At 40.7% G+C, this 20,436-nt stretch overlaps 1 protein-coding gene across 1 annotated transcript; it reads right to left on the reverse strand.

The window, feature by feature from the left end:
* Positions 1 to 163: 163 nt before the first annotated feature.
* Positions 164 to 1,710, reverse strand: eif1 (eukaryotic translation initiation factor 1). Its single transcript, XM_055052041.1, has 4 exons — positions 1,508 to 1,710; positions 916 to 1,079; positions 707 to 808; positions 164 to 591 (listed from the first exon to the last, which is right to left on the reverse strand). Exons 1-4 carry the CDS (start codon positions 1,536 to 1,538, stop codon positions 547 to 549), a joined length of 342 nt encoding a protein of 113 aa, XP_054908016.1. The 5' UTR covers positions 1,539 to 1,710; the 3' UTR covers positions 164 to 546.
* Between the last annotated feature and the right edge of the window lie 18,726 nt (positions 1,711 to 20,436).

The raw sequence follows: 20,436 nt of genomic DNA on the forward strand, positions 1-20,436 counted from the left end.
TTTAGTCAAGATCGAACCGGGAAGAGGGTCAGCACCAGAACCGCTCCAACACAGTGAACCAGCTTGGTTCGCTACACCCAAACCATTTGTTGCAAACTAAAACTTTTCAGTCAATCAGACGGCGCCGACCCGAACCCCCCAGGACAACACTCCACCCAGCAAATGGAGACTCATCGTTTATTGAAACACCTTAAAGTACAAAACAAAAATGTTACATGAAGCAGCGCCTCCTTGTGGCACCTAAAAGAAAAACCAGAGGGACATGGAAGGAGGAAGTGTGTGAGGGAGGGTCATCACCACTCATCCCTGATGTGTGGAGCTGCAGCGGTGTGTCTTTGTGAGAGCAAGGCTGCCCCCTGGTGTCGCAGGGCAGTAGTGGAGGTACAGAGTCCCATGTTCTTCAGAGGTAATTCGCACGCTGGCTAAGAGGAGTTGGTGGGGTCGCAGAGGAGATGGAGGAAGGGCAACAGCAGCACATAGAGGAGAGGGTCAGGGTTGCAGGGGTCGCGATGGCCGTCCAGGAGAGAGGGGGGCCGCCGGCCGCGTCTAGAAGCCGTGGACTTTGAGCTGCTCCTCCTTGGCCAGATCAATCTGCAGAGAGAGAAAGCCATGAAGACCTGAGGCAAACCATCTCCAGAGGGACTAACTACCTCCAGAGGACTAACTACCTCCAGAGGGACTAACTACCTCCAGAGGGACTAACTACCTCAATCAGGAACTGGCAGATATTCTTGCGCTGATCTCCCTGAAGTTGGATCACTTCACCATACTCCGGATGCTCTATCACTGTCCCATTGCAGGCGAACTTCTGTTAACAGAAACAAGCTGCAGGTAGGCTCACTGCACCACCAGGTAAATGTTTCGGGGAGAATCAGCTGCAGCTCGGGCTGCTCCAGATGAACTGCCACATGTTACCTTCTTGAAGGCCTTGACTAGCTTCTTCTTGTCATAGTCGGCCGAGATGCCCTGGACAGTGGTGAGGGTCTTCCTGCCGTTCCTCTGCTGGATTCTTATGTGGATGTAGTCCTCAGTCCCGGCTGGGAGGCGGTCATCACCCTTAGTTGCATCAGCAAAGGGGTCTGAAAGAACAAGACGATCAGAACCGGGTATGGACCTGAGCCAACTTCCGGAACAATAACAGACATGTTCATTTTTATGAGGGGGATCATATGTCAAATGTGCTCCGCAGAATCTATATATTTTTCTAACAAGTGACCCTATTAATTAACCGGGGATCAGAGCGGTCCCGGTTAGGAAGCTAACAGCTAACAGCCTTAGCAGCGGGGACCGTTAGCTTCTTTAGGCCCAGTAATGGCGGATGTTGGCCTGAAGGCCTCAATCCCGGTAGAGAATAAAACCCGACAACAAAACGTTTTTAGAGTTATGCTCTTAACATCAAACCGCTCATATCAACTTAATGAAGACAGAATTAAAAGAAACCGGTTCAAAAAACAACAAAATCCTCCCGCCCTTCCCCCACATTCTGCATCGACAGAAAAGCACTCACCAAAAGTTTGGAGGTTCTGGATAGCGGACATACGATAAGATTTGCTTTCCTTTCGGATAATAACTTGGTTCTGGGGCGGTTCGGCTGCTGACTGTCTCTTTTCTCTCCTGTTCTGGTTGTTTTACTGGGTTCTGCTCGCTGGGACGCCCGGTCGGCTCGTTCTTACCAGCTCTCACAAAATGGAGACAAGCGCTGCGAAAACAAGGCTTTATAGACACGCCCCGAAACTGACGTCAACGCGTAACTGTCGTGCCCCGCCCCGAGTATAGCAAGCCGTTTACATAAATTCGGTTTTGCCGCCCTTACGTTCCAGATATCTCAGATTGTTTTATGACTAGACGTTTTAGCAATTTAAGATATCTCTAATTACATTCTGACAAGTCGAAATGACGTCAGGTTTACCATTGACTTGCATGGAGACTTCAATTCAAGACGTCTACAATGAATTACTGACTATCTGAAATACACATTTTGGAAATCTACAATTTAATTATGACTAGTCAAAAAGTAAATTCAAGATATCTCGATTGTAGTTTTGACTAGTCAATTTTTTCTTTCGAAAAAAGTTTATTGGTTACTTAGGACATTTTTAAAAACATGGCATTTATGCAATTACAGGGAGAATATTTGTCGTCCTGGTTAGTTACTCGTCATAATTCAAATCAAAGATAGGCCTATCTCTAATTAGTCCATAATTCAAGATATCTTAAATGTATTTTTGGATAGGAGAAATGTAGTTTTGACTAGTGGAAATTAAATTATAGATATCTTAAAAGTAAATAATGACTAGACAAAACTAAATTGAATTATAATTTTGACAAGTCAAAATTCATTTTAACATATCTAAATGAATTAGAGATATCTCGAATTATTCAACTTTTCTATTTAAGATATCTTAAATGAACATTCTGTCTAGTCAAAGCGTCATTGATTTAAGTGGCAATTTGAAAGTTTAATAAAACAATGAAAAATAGAAAAAACAAAACAAGATGTTTGAAAATGCACAACTTTCATGTTGAAAATGGATTGACAACAGCAGTTTTAGCTTTTTAAAGCTGTTTTTAAGTGCATTCGGTTCGTCGGAAATAAATAACCAGGATATTTTTTTGCAGATATTGCTAGTTTATGAAGTTTTGCCTTCTCCGCATTTCCAACATTGCTGAGCTCTTTCTAATTTGTGCCATTTATGGACATCAAATTCTGCAGGAAACTGTTTGGGCAACACAAAGGGGCTTCCACGTCATGCTTAATTCAGATATCTAAAATTGTAATTTTGACTGGTGATAATTAAGTTCAAGATATCTTAAATCGCAATTCCGGATATGAGTCTCATCAATTACAGGTCCAGTGACATCATTGGAGACATTTTGAAAGGAATATTGACTCGTCAAAATGTAATTGAAGATATCTTGAATTATTATTCCCACTTGTCAGAATATAAATGCAGATATCTTAAATTACCATTCCGGATTGTTGAAATTGATTTTTAGCTGTATGGAATGTAATTACGGATAGTCGGACGAACCGAATTTATGTTAAAACGGCTTGCCATACCAGGAAAGTTTCTCCACATTACTGGAAGGATGACGTCAGTTTCTGTGAACGTGAAGTCATCATCACAAGGAGACAAAAACATATTTATTGACTACTATATACACTAGTATAAATTACTGTAACTATTGATTACTATTGCTACTGACAACTATGAAGATTACTGCATATAATGATCACAATAACTATTGATTTATTGATTAGTCTCAGTACTGCTGGTAATACTGGACATGTTTACAGAAATACATCTCATTGGAATATTTTTGTGTAAAATAATATTGTAATGTTACTAGTTATGGCACTTATGGCTCCTTGAAATTAATAAATCTTCAGGTTCATTCATTTCAAAGAGCTGTATCATTTATAAAATATATACATTAATCTAACACCAAGCCATTTATGTAAAAAAGTTTCTTATTGATTGTTTTTGTGGTTGAAGTAAAAAAAAAAAAAAACAGTTTAGATATCTGCATTAAGTAAAAATAAAACCATAGGATGTTCTTGCAGATAAAAACATGAATATATTTGGTAAGATATGAAATTTCAAAACATAAATGTAATATACTCAAGGAGCATTTTACAAGTTCTGAGTGTAATGTTAAAATTTAACGCTATTAGTAATGCAGAAAAAAAGGAAAATGTAAAAAATAGAGGGAAAAAGTGGACTTGAGTTACTTTGTACAAAATTCCTCTTGTATTAAAAATAATAATTTTTAGCTATATGGAATGTAATTTACTTAACAACGAACATTTTGGGTCCTGTTTCAGCCCTGCTGCTCAGCACCAAAGCCATTACTGCATGTGACATTTTCAGTTATAAGGTGGATTTATGGCAATGTGTTTTTTCACTTTTATTTAAAATTCAAAGACAATAGTATGACAAAGCACTCATCAGTAACAAGAGTCTGATATGATAAACTGAGCAGAAAAAAAGAAAGTCTCAAGCTAACTGTGGGGAATGTAAAACAAAATGTTAATAAAAGAGGAACTTCAAATCTTAAATGACATAATGGTATAAATATTGGGCTTTTGTGAACATTAAACCCTCTTAAATAAAATTATTTCGCTTTAAAAATGGAGGTGATTTTTAGAAAACAGTATTTATGAATTAAACTTCACCAGAGAATTACATATATAATAATTTAACTCTTCACTGTTGTTAGACACAGTTTTATTATATTTGTTAGCAGAATCAGTTTTCGGCACAGCGTTCAACGTGACATGAAGAAACTCGAACCGTTTTGGCTTTCGTGTTGTTCTCCCTTTGTTTGGAGGACACACCCTTTTATTGTACACAAGTGTGTTCAATTAGACAGGTCACGTGATGTGACACAGAATAATCCAATAATGAGAAGAAAAAAAAACAACAACAACAACAACAAATGAGAGCACAAAAACATTCATAATGTCAACAATATTAAAACTTAAAGATGGAATAGACTTCTTGTACAAGATTTCCTTCTGAAACCTTGAAAAAAAAATTATTGTCTCAAAACACAGAAATTGATTTTTATCTTTTTGCAGGAAGTCAATAAAGGGAAAATTTCACACATAATTATGAAATTAATATCTTCAATTTTTGTGGAATAGAAAGATATTTGGTCTCTATTTTCTTTAGAGATCATCATGATTTTTAAATGTTTTCTTCATAGAGGAATAATATTGATGTCAAAGTTCCTGATGAATTTCTGGTACATTTTTGGTCAATAAAGTCACAACATTCATAATCAGAGATTGTGTGTTTTTGTTTGTCTGTTAATGACTGAATATGTAATCATGTCTGCAGAGTTGCAGAGGGAATTGCCTTTAAGACTATTAAATTGGATATTCCGTATTTTTTATCATCTTGGAAATACGGCAGGGTTCACAGAGCAAGCTGAGTCTGTTACAAAAATCAGTTTTCAAATGTAAAGTATGGAAATAACTTTTGTTTCACTTCGCTGAACATGTAATTCCATCTAATTTTGCTCCATTTCCAAGTCGTATCAAAACACATTTGAAGAGCCAAATATCTCTTGCAATAACTTTGGGAAACAAAAATATGGCTACTGTACATTTAAATTCGATTTTTGTTGTAGTTTTACTTTTTAGAAGCACAAATATGGATGTTGAAGTTGTGACACAGAAGCCTTCTGTCCTAATTGTCACATTTTTGCTGCGTGTGACCTGAACACTAGAACCCGTTTCACTGTGACTTCATAGCGGGGCGAGGATTGGAACAGGCGTCCTAACTTTCTGTGCTCCCCATCAATCCGTCCTACCTGGTGATGCGCATGTCGATGCTATGTCACATACTGCTGACTCAGCAGATTTCTTCCCAATACATTCTACCTGTGGAAGTTTTGTTTCGTTTGTTTTATGTAGTCGAAGACAGAGGTGAGCTGTTAAAGCCAGTAAATATTAAAATATTTTAGTTTAACAACAGTCTTCTTTTTTTTATTAAACTGTCCTAAACAGAGAATGATGGTAGCAGTTATTTGAGATCGAAGCTGTGTGACAGCGGTATAAATATTAGTGGATATTAGTCATATCCCATCATTTCAGGTCACCAGATAGATGGATGGATGGATGGATGGATGGATGGATGGATGGATGGATGGATGGATGGATTTATTAAAGACTCAAAGCCCAAATTACACAAAAAGAAAACAAATACAATAAAATAATAAAAAGTACAATAAAAAAGGCTCCTAACCATTCAGGAGTTAGTCATACCAATGTCTCCAAAGTTCAGATGAGTATTTTACTCACTATATTTAACATTAGTCAACACTAGAATAATTCTATTATTAGACTTGTTTAAACGACAAATACATTTAGACATAAGCTTTCTTAAAACAGCCATCAAAGTGCTGACGTGAGATAAAAACCTGTTTCTCCTGTCTGATACAAACACCTCTGTGTTTAAAATATTTTACAAGGTATATTCTAATAAAAGGGTTAGTGCTACATCTATAGCTTTTCATTTTAAACGGTAGGATATTCAGATGAAGGAAGTGATATTGTTGTGTTTTTGTCGTGTATAGAAATTGTTCACTACTAAGCTAACCATAACTCCTAACTGCACTATATTTAACATTAGTCAACACAAACGTTGAACTTCCACTTCAGCCACTCTATGTTATCCAATGAGAATATTTCACATGAACAACCTGCTGCAGTTTTCAGTTCGTAAACATGATGGTAGCAGTTTTAGACGGGTAGCACAGACAGATAGACTTAGCCATCTATCCAAGGAAGCACAGATAATAGGGTTAGGGTTAGATAATCCGAAAATCTGTTCATAATAATTATCCTAATACCCTAATTACCCTAATAATTGTCCTTATTCTTCCCCTGCTTTATAGCGGTTGGCAAGCAAAGTTCAGATGTGCATCACCGCCATCTACTGGAATGGAGTGCAGATCAGGACGCTCAATATATCCATCCATTTTCTAACCCTTGACCCCAGTGGGGTTGGGAGGAGCTGCTGCCTCTTCAGCAACGGTCATGTTCTGTGTTTTTCCGTGTGTTTATTTGAGTTTTCTGTGTCCTAGTCTCCTCGTTGCCCTGTCTTCCCATTGATTACTCTCAGCTGTGTCTTGTTTCTTTGATTACCCTCAGTGTATTTAATCCCACCTGCGTACTTTGTTCCTCGCGGGGTCCTTGTTACCTGTCCGTCTGTTTGACCAGTCGCTACCGGTGTGAGCCCTGGCTTCTGCTCAGCCGTGCTACCTGGCCGCAGACTTGTTGTTGACTGTGTTTTCTGGACAATTATCACCATTAAATCACCTTCTTACCATCTACCTGTGTCTCCGAGCCTTTGTCCCACCACCTCCACTCTATGACAGCAACGTTCCAGGTGAGAGGCGGGGTCACCTGGACAGGTGGCCAGTCTTCTTCTTCTTCTTCTTCTTCGTGTGAGAGGAGGGTGTGTGAGGAGGAGCGGAGGAAGAGTGAAAGCAAGAGTGATTGTATATCTTTTCTTTGTCTTTTTTACTGTTTTTCTGGGTGTGTTTGGTTACTTGTTTAATTGTTTTTTCTTGTGTTTTAGTTTTATCACGTTTTAAGGGGTTTTTGTTCGTTTGTTTGGGGTGTGGCCGTCGGGCGTGCCTGGCTTGCCGGCGTCTGACAGCAACAATGGTGGGTGTTGGTGGTGGGTCTTTCTCCACGCTGACACGGAAGAACGGCATCAAGGTGGGTGCCGGCTCTCCGTGCAGCGTGGAGGAAGTTTGTTTAGCGGTTGGAGAGGTGATTGGGCACGGGTCTATTCGGTCGGCTGCACGGATGAATGGGGCGGTGGTTTTATTTGTGGAAAGAGTCGAACAAGCTCAACAGTTGGTGGAGGCGGGCGTGTCCGTCAACGGCTTATTTCTGCAAGTGTCACCGTTAACGCTACCAGCAAAAAAGGTGACACTATCGAATGTACCGCCGTTCATTAGCGATGATTTTCTAGTAAAGGAGCTATCGAGGCATGGTAAGGTGGTTTCACCTGTTAAGAAGGTACCATCAGGGTGTAAATCACCTTTATTGAAGCATGTAGATTCTCATAGAAGACAACTGTTCATGCTTCTAAACAAAAAAGATGAGGAACTAAACTTACGTTTTCATGTAAGACTAGATGACTTTGACTACGTGCTTTTTGCAACCACTTCAAATATGAAGTGCTTTGGTTGTGGACAAGAGGGACACATTATAAAAATGTGTCCCGACAGGGCCGGGCTAGCCGCTTCGGTATCGGAGGAAAAGCAGCCCCCTGCTGGGCAAGATGGCGAGGCCGCTATTGCTGCTGCGGCGGGGGAACCCGCTGCGGCGGGGGAACCCGCTGCTGCGGCGGGGGAACCCGCTGCTGCGGCGGCGGGGGAACCCGCTGCTGCGGCGGGGGAACCCGCTGCTGCGGCGGGGGAACCCGCTGCTGCGGCGGGGGAACCCGCTGCTGCGGCGGGGGAACCCGCTGCTGCGGCGGGGGAACCCGCTGCTGCGGCGGGGGAACCCGGAGATGAAGGGTCAGTAGAGGACGGAGATAAGAGTGGGAATGTCGGAAAAGGTGAGAGCATGGCGGTGTGTGGTGATGGGGTGAATGGTGGTGTGAGTGAGAGTGTGGAGCAGGTGAATGACGGTGTGGAAAGAGATCTGGAAGATGTGAGGGGCGGTGAGGAGTGTCGAGTGTATGAAGGTGAGGGAAGAGAAGCTCAGGCAGAAGGACAAAGCAAAAGGAAAGGCAGTGTAGAGTCGGTGGTAGGGGATGGAGCAGAGAGAGAAACGGGTGAAGTAGAGGAAGACATGGACTTTGAAGCCAGTGTCCCGGCAAAGAGACGCAGCAAAAGGCAGAATGTAGTGGCTGCTGCAAAAGCTAGCAAACAAGCTAGCAAGTTGACTGTAGAGAGGAGGGAGGTGTCAGACAGCAGTGATACAGAGAGCTGGTTCTCTGACGCCAGCGAAGCCTCTGTATCAAAAATGGACAAAGAACCGAGATACCCAGCAGAAGCCTTTACAACCTTTTTAAGGCAAACAAAAGGGTTAAAAGGGGGTAAAATTAGAAAAATATTTCCCTAATTTAAGAACGTTTTATTTCTCTGCCAGACACCACATCAGACACAAAGAAGAATCAGATTTTACGGACACAGAAATTTACAGGTTAAAAAAGATAATGTCAAAAGTTAGAAAACAATTTTAATGATATATAGTGATTATTTATTATTTATTGTAGTGTTTTGGTGGGTTGGTTTTAGTTTTTTACACAAGATGGAGTCTTTTAAAATAGCATCTTTGAATTTAAATGGGGCCAGAGAGGTTGAAAAACGAGCATTAATTTATCAAATGTTAAAACAAAAGAAAATTGATGTAATTTTTCTGCAAGAGACACACAGTGATCACATATTAGAAACGGAATGGCGCAGAGAGTGGAAGGGAGAGGTCATATTAAGTCATGGCACATCTATGAGTGCAGGGGTAGGCTTTCTTTTTTCTAAAGCTTTTACCCCTATTGCTATTGAAACCGAACACGTTATAAAAGGGAGGTGTCTTTTAATAAAGACAAAATTTGATTTTTTTAGCATGGTTTTTATTAATATTTATGCTCCGACTACCAATGCAGAGAAGAAACATTTTATGAAAAAATTGGGGAAAGACTAGGTGATTGCGGGCCAGAAGATTATGTTTTCATAGGTGGGGATTTTAATTGCACTGAGAACGAGTTTTTAGACCGCAATCATGCAGAGCCGCACCTGATAGCCCAACATGTCTTGAAGCAGCTGGTCTCGTCTCATGGCCTGGTGGACGTATGGAGGAGGATGCATGCAGGCTCCAGGCAGTACACATGGTCCCATATTAAGGAAGGTAAAATCTCTTTAGCTCGTTTAGATCGTTTTTATTGTTTTAAACACCATTTTAACGTGTTTAAAACATGCCAGATTTTACCCGTGGCTTTTACGGATCATTCGTTGCTTTTAGGTAGTGTTTTTATCAGGAACATTTACCCAGAAGTGCGTACTGGCATTTTAATTCTGCTTTGACTTACAATCAGAGTTTTAAAGAGGTTTTAACTTATTTTTGGAACGGTTTTAGACAAACGAAGGCTGATTTTATCTCCATCAGACAGTGGTGGGACTATGGAAAGGTCCAGATCAAACTGCTGAGTCAACAGCACACTCTCAATGTCACTTGTGACATTGCCGGATCTATCAGAGATCTGGAGATGAGCATAGTGGAGCTAGAACGACTTAGTGACGCCACAGGAAATCGAGAGCATATTGAAGCTCTCAAATCAAAAAGGCTAACTTTGGCCAACCTGCTGGAGAATAAAGTCCAAGGCGCGTTGGTCAGATCCCGGATGCAAGACATCGCAGAGATGGATGCTCCCTCTGGCTTTTTCTTTGGCCTGGAGAGGAAGCACGGGCAGAGGAAAATGATCCACTCGTTGCTGTCGGACACGGGGCAGAATCTGAGCGAACCAGGGCAGATAAGGAGGAGGGCTGTCGATTTCTACCGTTCGCTGTTCCAAAGCGAAAACAGGGAGAACGACGAACTGATGGAGGAGTTCTGTGAGGAACTGCCTCAGGTCTCTGAGGAGACCAACAGCGAGTTGGAGCGCCCTCTGGGCATGCAAGAACTCCACACAGCCCTCCTGGGCATGCAGGGCCAGAAGTCCCGGGTGTTGATGGGCTCACGGTGGAGTCTTTCAAGACCTACTGGGATCTTCTGGCCCAGGACATGCTTGAGGTGTGTAATGAAAGTCTGGCCACTGGTTCGCTCCCCTTGTCCTGTCGTAGGGCGGTCATCGCCCTGCTGCCCAAGAAAGGAAACCTGCAGGATATAAAGACCTGGCGCCCCGTGTCCCTTCTCTGCACCGACTATAAAATCCTCTCCAAGGCCCTAGCCACGAGGTTAGGAAGAGCCATGGAGCAGGTCATCCACCGGGATCAGACCTATTGCGTCCCCGGCAGGTCTATGGTAGATAATATCTACCTAATTCGGGATGTTTTGGAAGTCTCCGGTTCATTGGGTTTACAAACTGGCTTGATTTCACTAGATCAAGAAAAGGCATTTGACCGCGTTGAACACGGCTTCCTCTGGAAAATTATGGGGAAGTTCGGGTTCAGCGAGGGTTTTATCGCCAAGATCCAGGTATTGTACAGTAACATTGAGAGTGTGCTGAAGATCAACGGTAGCCTGTGTGCTCCTTTTAGGGTGTGTAGAGGTGTCCGACAGGGCTGCGCGCTCTCGGGGATGCTCTACGCACTCTCCCTGGAACCCCTCCTGCAAAAAATGCGCTCAGAGATCCATGGCATGGTTTTACCTGGTTTTAACAACAAATTGGTTTTATCCGCCTATGCTGACGATCTCGTGGTTTTTATTAAAGATCAAAGAGACGTCAGCGCTTTAACCGAGATCATACAGAAATTCTCCATGTTGTCTGCCGCCAAGGTGAATTGGGGAAAGAGCGAGGCCCTGGCTGTTGGCAAGTGGGCTGAAGGACTCCCGGCTCTCCCCAAGGGCATGACTTGGAGGAAAGATGGCTTGAAATATCTTGGTGTTTTTTAGGCGGAAAGGACTTTGAAGAAAAGAACTGGGGAAACGTAGAACAAAAGATAACAAATAAACTTGCCAAATGGAAATGGCTACACGGCAAAATGTCTTATCGAGGAAGAGTGCTGGTGTTAAATAACCTGGTTGCCTCACAACTATGGCATAAACTTGTTGTGTTAGACCCGCCATCAAGGCTGTTGGCTAAAATCCAAACAGAAATGGTGAATTTCTTTTGGAATAACCATCACTGGGTACCGCAATCAGTGTTGTTTTTACCTAGAGAGGAGGGGGGCCAGGGCCTTGTCCACCTGGCTAGTAGAGTGGTTGTTTTTAGATTGCAGTTCTTACAGAAATATTTGACAGGATCTCCTGTATGGAGAGATGTGGCCAGCTGCATTTTGAGACGTTTGAATTTATTGGAGTTGGATGCTGCTCTGTTTTTAACAAATTTTAGTCTTTTAAAGTTAAGGGAGATTCCGCAATTTTATCAGAGCGTTTTTAAATCGTGTGCTCTTTTTAAATTGCGTAGATCGGAAACGAATGACTCTCTGCATTGGCTTTTAGAAGAACCATTGGTCTGCGGAGCAAGATTAGACGTCGAAAAAGACACGTTCCTAGGACTATCAGAGACTTTGAGCAGAGCTGGACTGGTGACTTTAAAGCGGCTGATCCAATTTTCTGGAGCGGATTTTGGAAACGCCCAGGGTTGCCGCTGCAGTCAAAATGAAGTCCACCAGAACAATGGAACGTGTCCTGGGGAAAGTAAAGGAGAGACTGGCTGCAGAGAAGGATTTACTGCAGTCATACAAAGAGAAGGAATGCCTACCAAGAGACACGGATCCATTCCCAAAGGTACTCCTGAGTCCGGGCTTTGAAGAGGACAGTGGTCCCCTTTTAAAGAACACGGACTCGGAAATGGACCTGTGCAAGGTAATGCCAAAGACACTGTACAAAAACTGTGTAAAAATCCTAAACAGGAAAACACTCCAGGAGAGAGCTGTCAGCGTGTGGGCTGATAAGCTAAAAGGACAGCCGATACAATGGAGGACGCTATATAAACTGCCAATTAAAAAAAGGACTGGTGACCTCCAGTGGAGGGTGCTCCACGGCGCCATTGCCACAAACGCTTTTTATCGGTCATCAATCATAATATTGTAAATGAGTGTCCTTTTTTGCACCTTATCAGAGAGTGTTTTTCATGTTTTTATAGATTGTACATGTTTAACTGGTTTTTTTAGTTTTTTATCGACCGTTTTTAGTCTTTTTAAAATGCTTTTTACCAATGCAGTATTTATTAACGGTGTACCTCATAGTAAAGCAACTAGTTTTACATCTCGGCTTTTAAACTATTTATTGGCTGAAGCTAAACTAGCTATTTATATCACTCGAAGAGATAGGATGCAGGATGGACCTCAGTTGGATGCTGTGACCCTGTGGAAAGTGAACATAAAGGCGAGATTGAGATTGGAGTTTGCTTTCCACAGGGCCACCGGGAATTTGGAAAAGTTTTTGGATTGTGGGGATGCGATAACGCACTATGCATCATCTCAGAGAGAAACGAACTAATTTATAAAAAAATACTATTATAATGATTTTATTGATGTAAAGAGAAACATTGTGAATTGTGTATATATTATTGTTTAATAAATGTATTGGTAAAAATCAAAAAAAAAATCTTCTTCTTCTTCTTTAGGTTTTAACGGCAGCTTGCATCCATTTTTGTTGCACTACTGCCATCTATTGGATCCTAATTATCTCTCAAATTCTCAAAATAATTCCACTGTTTTTTAAAAAACCAAACATTTTCTTCCTCCCCTCATTACTATTTAACTGATCAACCACTTTTTCAAACTTCAATTCCCCAGTACAGCCTAATTCCAATATTAATAATTTTCTTTCATTTTCATATTTTCTACAACTAATAAAAACATGTTCCATTGTTTCTACAGAATCACACCAACTACATAAACCAGTAAGATGTTTCCCCATCTTATAAAGAGTTCCATTTAATAAACCTATATATAATATATATAATAAACCTATAACCTCATATAATATATTTTGATGATTACTTGAACATCCCTTTTCAATACTCATCAATGCTGATAATGAATCACTACAAATTATAAATGTATTTCCTTTACTATCCACCCATTCTAAAGCTAATAATATAGCACACAATTCTACTGCATAGATACTCAAGTCATCAGATGTTCTTTTTGAAATCTTTGTCTTTAACTCTAGAATCACTACTGCTATACTAGTTACTTCGTTTTTAAGATCTTTTGAACCATCAGTATTAATCTGTACATAATCACTATATTTATTTTGTATTTGATGATAAAACTCTTGGCACATATCTATCATCTTTTTCCCCTGAATATCTAATAGTGACTTGTCTACATTAATATATTTCCATGACCATGCTGGTCTCATATGCCATACTACTGTTTGACTGAATTCTTTGTCAAATACATTAAATGTTTTTGCTCTATCATCTCCCACCCACCCAAAACTATTACTTTTCCCTTTTCCTCTTTCCCAACAATTTTGTAACACTTTCTTAACTGGATGATCTTCATTTTGTCCTTTTAAACTTATCCAATAATTTACCATGATCTGCTGTCTTCTAATACATAATGGCATCTCTCCTGACTCTACTTGTAATGCACATACTGGAGTAGATTTAACTGCCTCTAAGCAAATTCTCAAAGCTCTTGCTTGAATAATATCCAATTTGTTTAACCTAGTTTTGCTTGCTGATCCATACACACACTCCCATAATCTATTCTAGATCGTATTAATGACACATAAATATTTTTAAGTGATTCAAAGTTTGCACCCCATGTCAACCCTGTCAAGCACCTCATAATGTTAAGAACCTTTTTACTTTTTTCCATAATGTGATCTATATGACTTTCCCAAGTTAGTTTCTTATCAAAGACTACTCCCAAAAATGAAAACTATCAACCGTTTCTAGTTCTTTCCCATATAAATATAATTTTTTATCAATTCTAACTTTCTTATTTGTAAAGAACATTACTTTTGTCTTCTCAATAGAATATTTAAAACCCCACTCAATTCCCCACTTACCTACTATATCTATACCTTCCTGAAGTTTTAAAATAAGATGTTCTATATTTCTTCCCCTTTTCCATAATGCTCCATCATCAACAAATAGTGATTTCCCAAAACTAACTGGTATTTCATTAAAATATCATTTATCATCACCGAGAATAATGTTGGACTTATCACACTTCCTTGAGGAGTTCCATTTCTATTTGACACGATTTTGAAACATGAGAACCTATTTTAACTTGAATATTTCAATCACATAAAAAATCCCATATCCAGTTAAACATACTCCCTCCTATTCCCATCTGGTGTAGTTTAATCAATAATCCTTCTCTCCATAACATGTCATATGCTTTTTCCACATCAAAAAACACAGCCACAACAGTTTATTAATTTGAGCTTTTCTAATATCTTCTAAATACAAAACAGGATCCATTGTTCCTCTCCCTCTACGAAAGCCACTCTGATACGGAGCAATTATATTCCTTGATTCCAATATTGTACTAGCCTCTCATTCACCATCCTTTCTATCAGCTTACATATATTAGATGTTAAAGCAATCGGCCTATAGTTTTCAGGATTACTATGATCTTTCCCAGGTTTCTTTATTGGAATAACAATCGCTTCTTTCCATTCACTAGGTATTCTTCCCTCTTTCCAAATCTTATACAAATTTAATATCTTCTTCAAAACATCATCACTCACATGTCTTAGCATAATATAGCATACTTCATCTTTCCCTGGAGCACTATTTCTTGTTCTACCCAAAGCTCTTTTCAATTCACCAATAGAGAAATGATCGTTCATCAATTCATCCTTAATAATTTCCTTTCTTCTTAAAATTCCACCATTTTCTCTTTTAGTTTTCTCTCTACCCTTTATTTCCTTATCTGAACATTTTTTCCCACTATGAATCTCCATAAATGTGCTTACTAAAATATCAGCTTTTTCCCTGTCATTTATTGCTATTATATTGTTTCTATTTAATATTGGATAACTCCATTCTCTTCTATCTCCCCCCATTTTTTGATCATTCCCCAAACTTCCCCAATCTTTGTACTATTACCAATTTTGTCACAAAAATTTCTCCAATATACCCTTTTGCTGTTCTTATTGTTTTCCTTACTTTAGCCTGTGATTTTTTATATTCAATCAAATGTTGAAAATTATGAGACTTTTTAACCAGTTTAAATGCTTTATTTCTTTAACCACTGTTCTACACTCTTCACTCCACCATTGAACTAATTTCCTCCTATTCTTCCCTGATGTTTTTGGAATAGACCTTTCAGCAGCTTCTAATATACCCTGACTAATCTCACGACTCATATTTTCTATACTCAAATCATTTTTTATATTTGATATCTTACTTTCACATAAGTTATTAAATTTTTCCCAATTTGCTTTCCTAAATATCCACTTCCCTCCTAACATTTCAAGATTCTGCACCTGACCCATCCTTATTTTGCTGACTATAATGTAATGGTCACTACCAAAGGATTTATTTTTAACTTGCCAATCACATAATGGAGCTAAACAACTGGAAACAAATGTTAAATCCACTACAGATTCCTTACCTGAATTAATATCAATTCTGTCTTTTCGCCATTATTCAAACATACAAGATTATTACTATCTAGAAATTCCTCTAAAACCTTACCATTATAATCAACTTTTGTACTTCCCCATAAGGCAGTGCTTCTCAAATAGTGGGGCGGGCCCCTTTGGGGGGCGCGATGCGATACCTGGGGGGGCGTGTGATCCTGGGGAACAGGCTTTTTTTTTGGCCGAACTAGTATAAAGTGTAATTGCGCACAGTAGGCGGCAGTGGCGCTCTCATTGTTACTTCTGTCACGTTTGCGACAGTGCAACATTTTACGACTTACAAGACAACAGGTTTGCCTTGGTTAGCAGTGTTACGTCAACAAAAAGCTCCGACTGCGTTCTGTCTCTGGCCTCCGTTATTCAACAACCCCCAACATGAAAAAGTTTTTCACAGGGATGAAAAGAAAAGCGGAGAGAGACAAAGATAATGAGACAACAGAAAGTCAACCGAAAGCTAAGAAGAGGAAATACGACGAAGCGTATTTAGCGCTTGGCTTCACTGTGACTACAGTTGGAGAAGAGGAAAGACCGCTGTGTTTGCTGTGTCTAAAATGCTCGCAGCGGACAGCATGAAGCCAAATAAATTAGCGCGTCACTTAAATACGTTACATCCCAATCACGCAGATAAGCCGCTAGAGTTTTTCAGCGAAAAAAATGTTAATAAGGAAAAAATGTTATGCAGAGATGGATAGTCACGGTGGGGAGTGGGGGGCGCGAATAGTTTTCTTCTTGCTAGGGGGGCGTAACGGAAAATAATTTAGAAGCACTGCCATAAGGAGTGATGAGCATTAAAATCTCCACACCAAATAATATTTCCTTTCATACCCATCTCATCAAGTTTACTTATTTCAAGCTTTTTACAGGGATTATAAAAATTTATAATCGAAATTACCTTCTTTTCTATCCATATTTCAATTTCTACATACTCCAATTCCCCTTTCTTTTCAAACTATTTTATAAGGAATACCTTCCTTAATCAGAGAAAGACACCCTCCCCCATCATACCTTACTACAATATATCCATTCACTCTGAAATCCAAAAAGGCTTCAGCCACGTTTCCTGTGTACAAATTATATCAGGTTTAACTTTCTGCTCATAAATAAACTGTTTAAAATCTTGACCGTTTGACAATAGACTCCTTGCATTCCATTGTAAGATTAAAATTATCCTTCTTGACTCGTTTGACTACATAGTTCTCCTTATATCTTCCCATCTAATATTTCTCAACCCTAAAGTATGGCATGCCGCCTTAACAATAATCTGAATCCTTTCTGTCTTTGATCTCACATCTGAGGTTGCATTTATCACTCCTGCAATAAACGTCACCATTTTCTTTTTCTCCTCCTCTATTCTCCTATCAACCCTTTCCATAACCTTTTGGATATAGATTTTTCCCCTGTCAAAGATTTCCCATTTTGTTCCTCTTTCCCAACCATTTTACATGCTTCTGCATATGTTACTTTCTGCACAATCTTTGTTTTCTGTATCACTACTTGCTGTTTCATCACTTCACATCCCCAAAAAGCAACACTATGTTCTCCTCCACAACTACAGCACTTTGGCTTTACTCCAACTCCACATTTTCCATATTCATGATCTCCGAACATCGGGCACATCTCCTTTTTCCTTTACACATTTTTGCAACATGTCCAAACTCTTGACAATTGAAACATCTACTGGTTTAGGCACAAACTCCCTGACACTAAATCTTATCAAACCAAAGAAAACCTCCTTTAGTACCTCTTTCGTTTCAAACTCCACTAGGACAGTTTCTGTTTCATCTTTCTCTGGACCTTTTGTCATTCTTTGTGCTCCTTTTACTTCCCTATTTCTTCTTTAAATGTCCAACCAATTTCATATTTACTGAAGGCACTCCAGTGATAACTCCTTTACTTCCAATGTTTCTTTTTTCACCCACTCTAACGACTGTTCTAACTTTTACTTTACATAATTTCTCGCTTTTACCACCTGATCTTCCCAATACACCCAACAGATTTTCCGTCTCTCAAAACTTTAGCATGTTTAATATCTCCAATATGCGCTTTAAGTGCTTTTGTTAATTTCAGTGGATCCATCTTCTTAACCCGTTCTTCTTCATCAAATCTTATAATAATGTTCATATTTGGGCTTTTTGATTCTTCTACTTTTTCCTCAGATCCTTCACTCTCAGTGTCTTCCGTACTTTCCTCATTTCGCTTTTTCCTCTTCCTTTCAGCAGCTCGTGTTTTTTCCACCCTTCTCCACCTTCTCCACTCTTTCCCTTCATTTTGATCATCCATCCCTTCCTCTTCACTACAGTCCACATTATTTCCCAGTTTTCCCCAAATCATCCATACTTTAATTTAAGTCCCATTTATCCGTCAAAAACTCAAATCCAAACTTTCCTGTCTTCGCTCTCAACCTCCGTCCAATAGCGTCGGGCGTCTCCCCCACACACAGCTCAAAAAAGCGGAAGAAGGTGGCCAGTCTGTCACAGACGCTAAATATATACACAGATTTTAAAAACTAAAAAAAAAAAAAAATATATATATATATATATATATATATTATATATATATATATAAATTCCCTTCTCACCCACCGCGGGTGGTTCTTATCCTCTGAGCTCGGGTCCTCTACCAGAGGCCTGGGAGCTTGAGGGTTCTGCGCAGTATCTTGGCTGTGCCAAGGACTGCACATTTCTGGACTGAGATGTCTGATGTTGTTCCTGGGATCTGTTGTAGCCACTGCTCCAGTTTGGGGGTTACTGCCCCGAGGGCCGATGACCACAGGCACCACGTGGTCTCACCTCCAGGCCTCTCCAGTTCCTCCCTGAGGCCCTTCTCCTAGTTTTCTCGTGCTCCTTTTTCCTGATGTTGCAATCACTTGGTATTGCTACATCTACCACAACGGCTTTCCTCTGATGTTTTATCCATACGACAATGTCTGGTTGGTTCGCCATTACCATTTTGTCTGTCTGGATCTGGAAGTCCCACAGGATCTTAGCTCTGGCGTTCTCCACCACCTTTGGGGGTGTTTCCCACTTTGATCTTGGGGTTTCCAGTCCATATTCTGCACAGATGTTTCTGTACACTATGCCTGCCACTTGGTTATGTCGCTCCATGTACGCTTTCCCTGCCAGTATCTTGCACCCTGCTGTGATGTGCTGGACTGTCTCAGGGGCCTCCTTGCACAACCTACACCTTGGGTCTTGTCTGGTGTGGTAGATCTGGGCCTCTATTGCTCTGGTGTTTAGAGCCTGTTCCTGGGCGGCCAGGATGAGGGCCTCTGTGCTGTCCTTGAGTCCAGCTTTTTCCAGCCATTGGTAGGATTTACTGATATCAGCCACTTGGGTTATTTGCTGGTGGTACATCCCATGTAGGGGCTTGTCCTCCCATGATGGTATCTCTGGCACCTCAACCTCCGTTCCCTGTTGTCTGAGACATTCACTGAGCACATTGTCTGTTGAGGCTTTGTCCCTAATGTATTTATGGATCTTAGTTGTTTCGTCCTGGACAGTGGTTCTCACACTCACTAGTCCTCTGCCTCCGTCCTTGCGGCTCGTGTACAGTCTCAGGGTGCTGGATTTGGGATGGAACCCTCCATGCATGGTTAGTAGCTTTCTAGTCTTAATATCTGTGGCTTTTATCTCCTCCTTTGGCCAGCTAATTATTCCAGCAGGGTATCTGATTACTGGCAAGGCATAGCTGTTTATCGCACGGATTTTGTTCTTGCCATTGAGCTGGCTTCTCAGGACTTGCCTTATTCGTTGGAGGTATTTAGCTGTGGCTCCTTTCCTTGTGACCTCATCGAGGTTGCCATTTGCTTGTGGTATACCTAGGTACTTGTAACTGTCCTCTATGTCTGCTATTGTTCCTTCTGGGAGTGAGACCCCTTCTGTGTGGATGACCTTCCCCCTCTTTGTGACCAGCCGACCACATTTCTCTAGTCCGAATGACATCCCAATGTCAGTGCTGTAGATCCTGGTGGTGTGGATCAGTGAGTCGATGTCTCGCTCACACTTGGCGTACAGCTTGATGTCATCCATGTAGAGTAGGTGACTGATATTGGCCCCATTTTTGAGTCTGTATCCGTAGCCAGTCTTGTTGATAACTTGGCTGAGGGGGTTCAGGCCTATGCAGAACAGTAGCGGGGACAGAGCATCTCCTTGGTATATGCCACATTTGATGGACACTTGTGCAAGTGGTTTGCAGTTGGCTTCAAGGGTGGTTTTCCACAGCCTCATTGAGTTTGCAATGAAGGCTCTCAGAGTCCTGTTGATGTTATACATCTCTAAGCATTCAATGATCCAAGTATGCGGCATTGAGTCATAGGCTTTCTTGTAATCAATCCAAGCCATGCACAGGTTGGTGTGTCGGGTTTTGCAGTCTGTGCGGTCTACGAGGAGTTGGTGTTTGGCTCCTCTGCTATTTACACCGATACCCTTCTGTGCCGTGCTCATGTGTTTATCCATGTGTTTGCTTATCTTGGCCGCTATGATGCCTGACATGAGCTTCCAGGTTGTGGAGAGGCAGGTTATTGGTCGGTAGTTGGGTGGGACTGGACCCTTTGATGGATCCTTCTGGATTAGGATTGTCCGCCCTTCAGTTAACCATTCAGGGTGAGTCCCACTTTGTAGCAGCTGGTTCATTTGGGCTGCCAGTCGCTCATGGAGAGCAGTGAGTTTCTTTAGCCAGTAGGCATGGATCATGTC

The sequence above is a fragment of the Poeciliopsis prolifica genome, unplaced genomic scaffold, assembly GCF_027474105.1.
Source record: "Poeciliopsis prolifica strain line A6 unplaced genomic scaffold, Auburn_PproV2 SCAFFOLD034, whole genome shotgun sequence".
Lineage (NCBI taxonomy): Eukaryota > Metazoa > Chordata > Actinopteri > Cyprinodontiformes > Poeciliidae > Poeciliopsis > Poeciliopsis prolifica.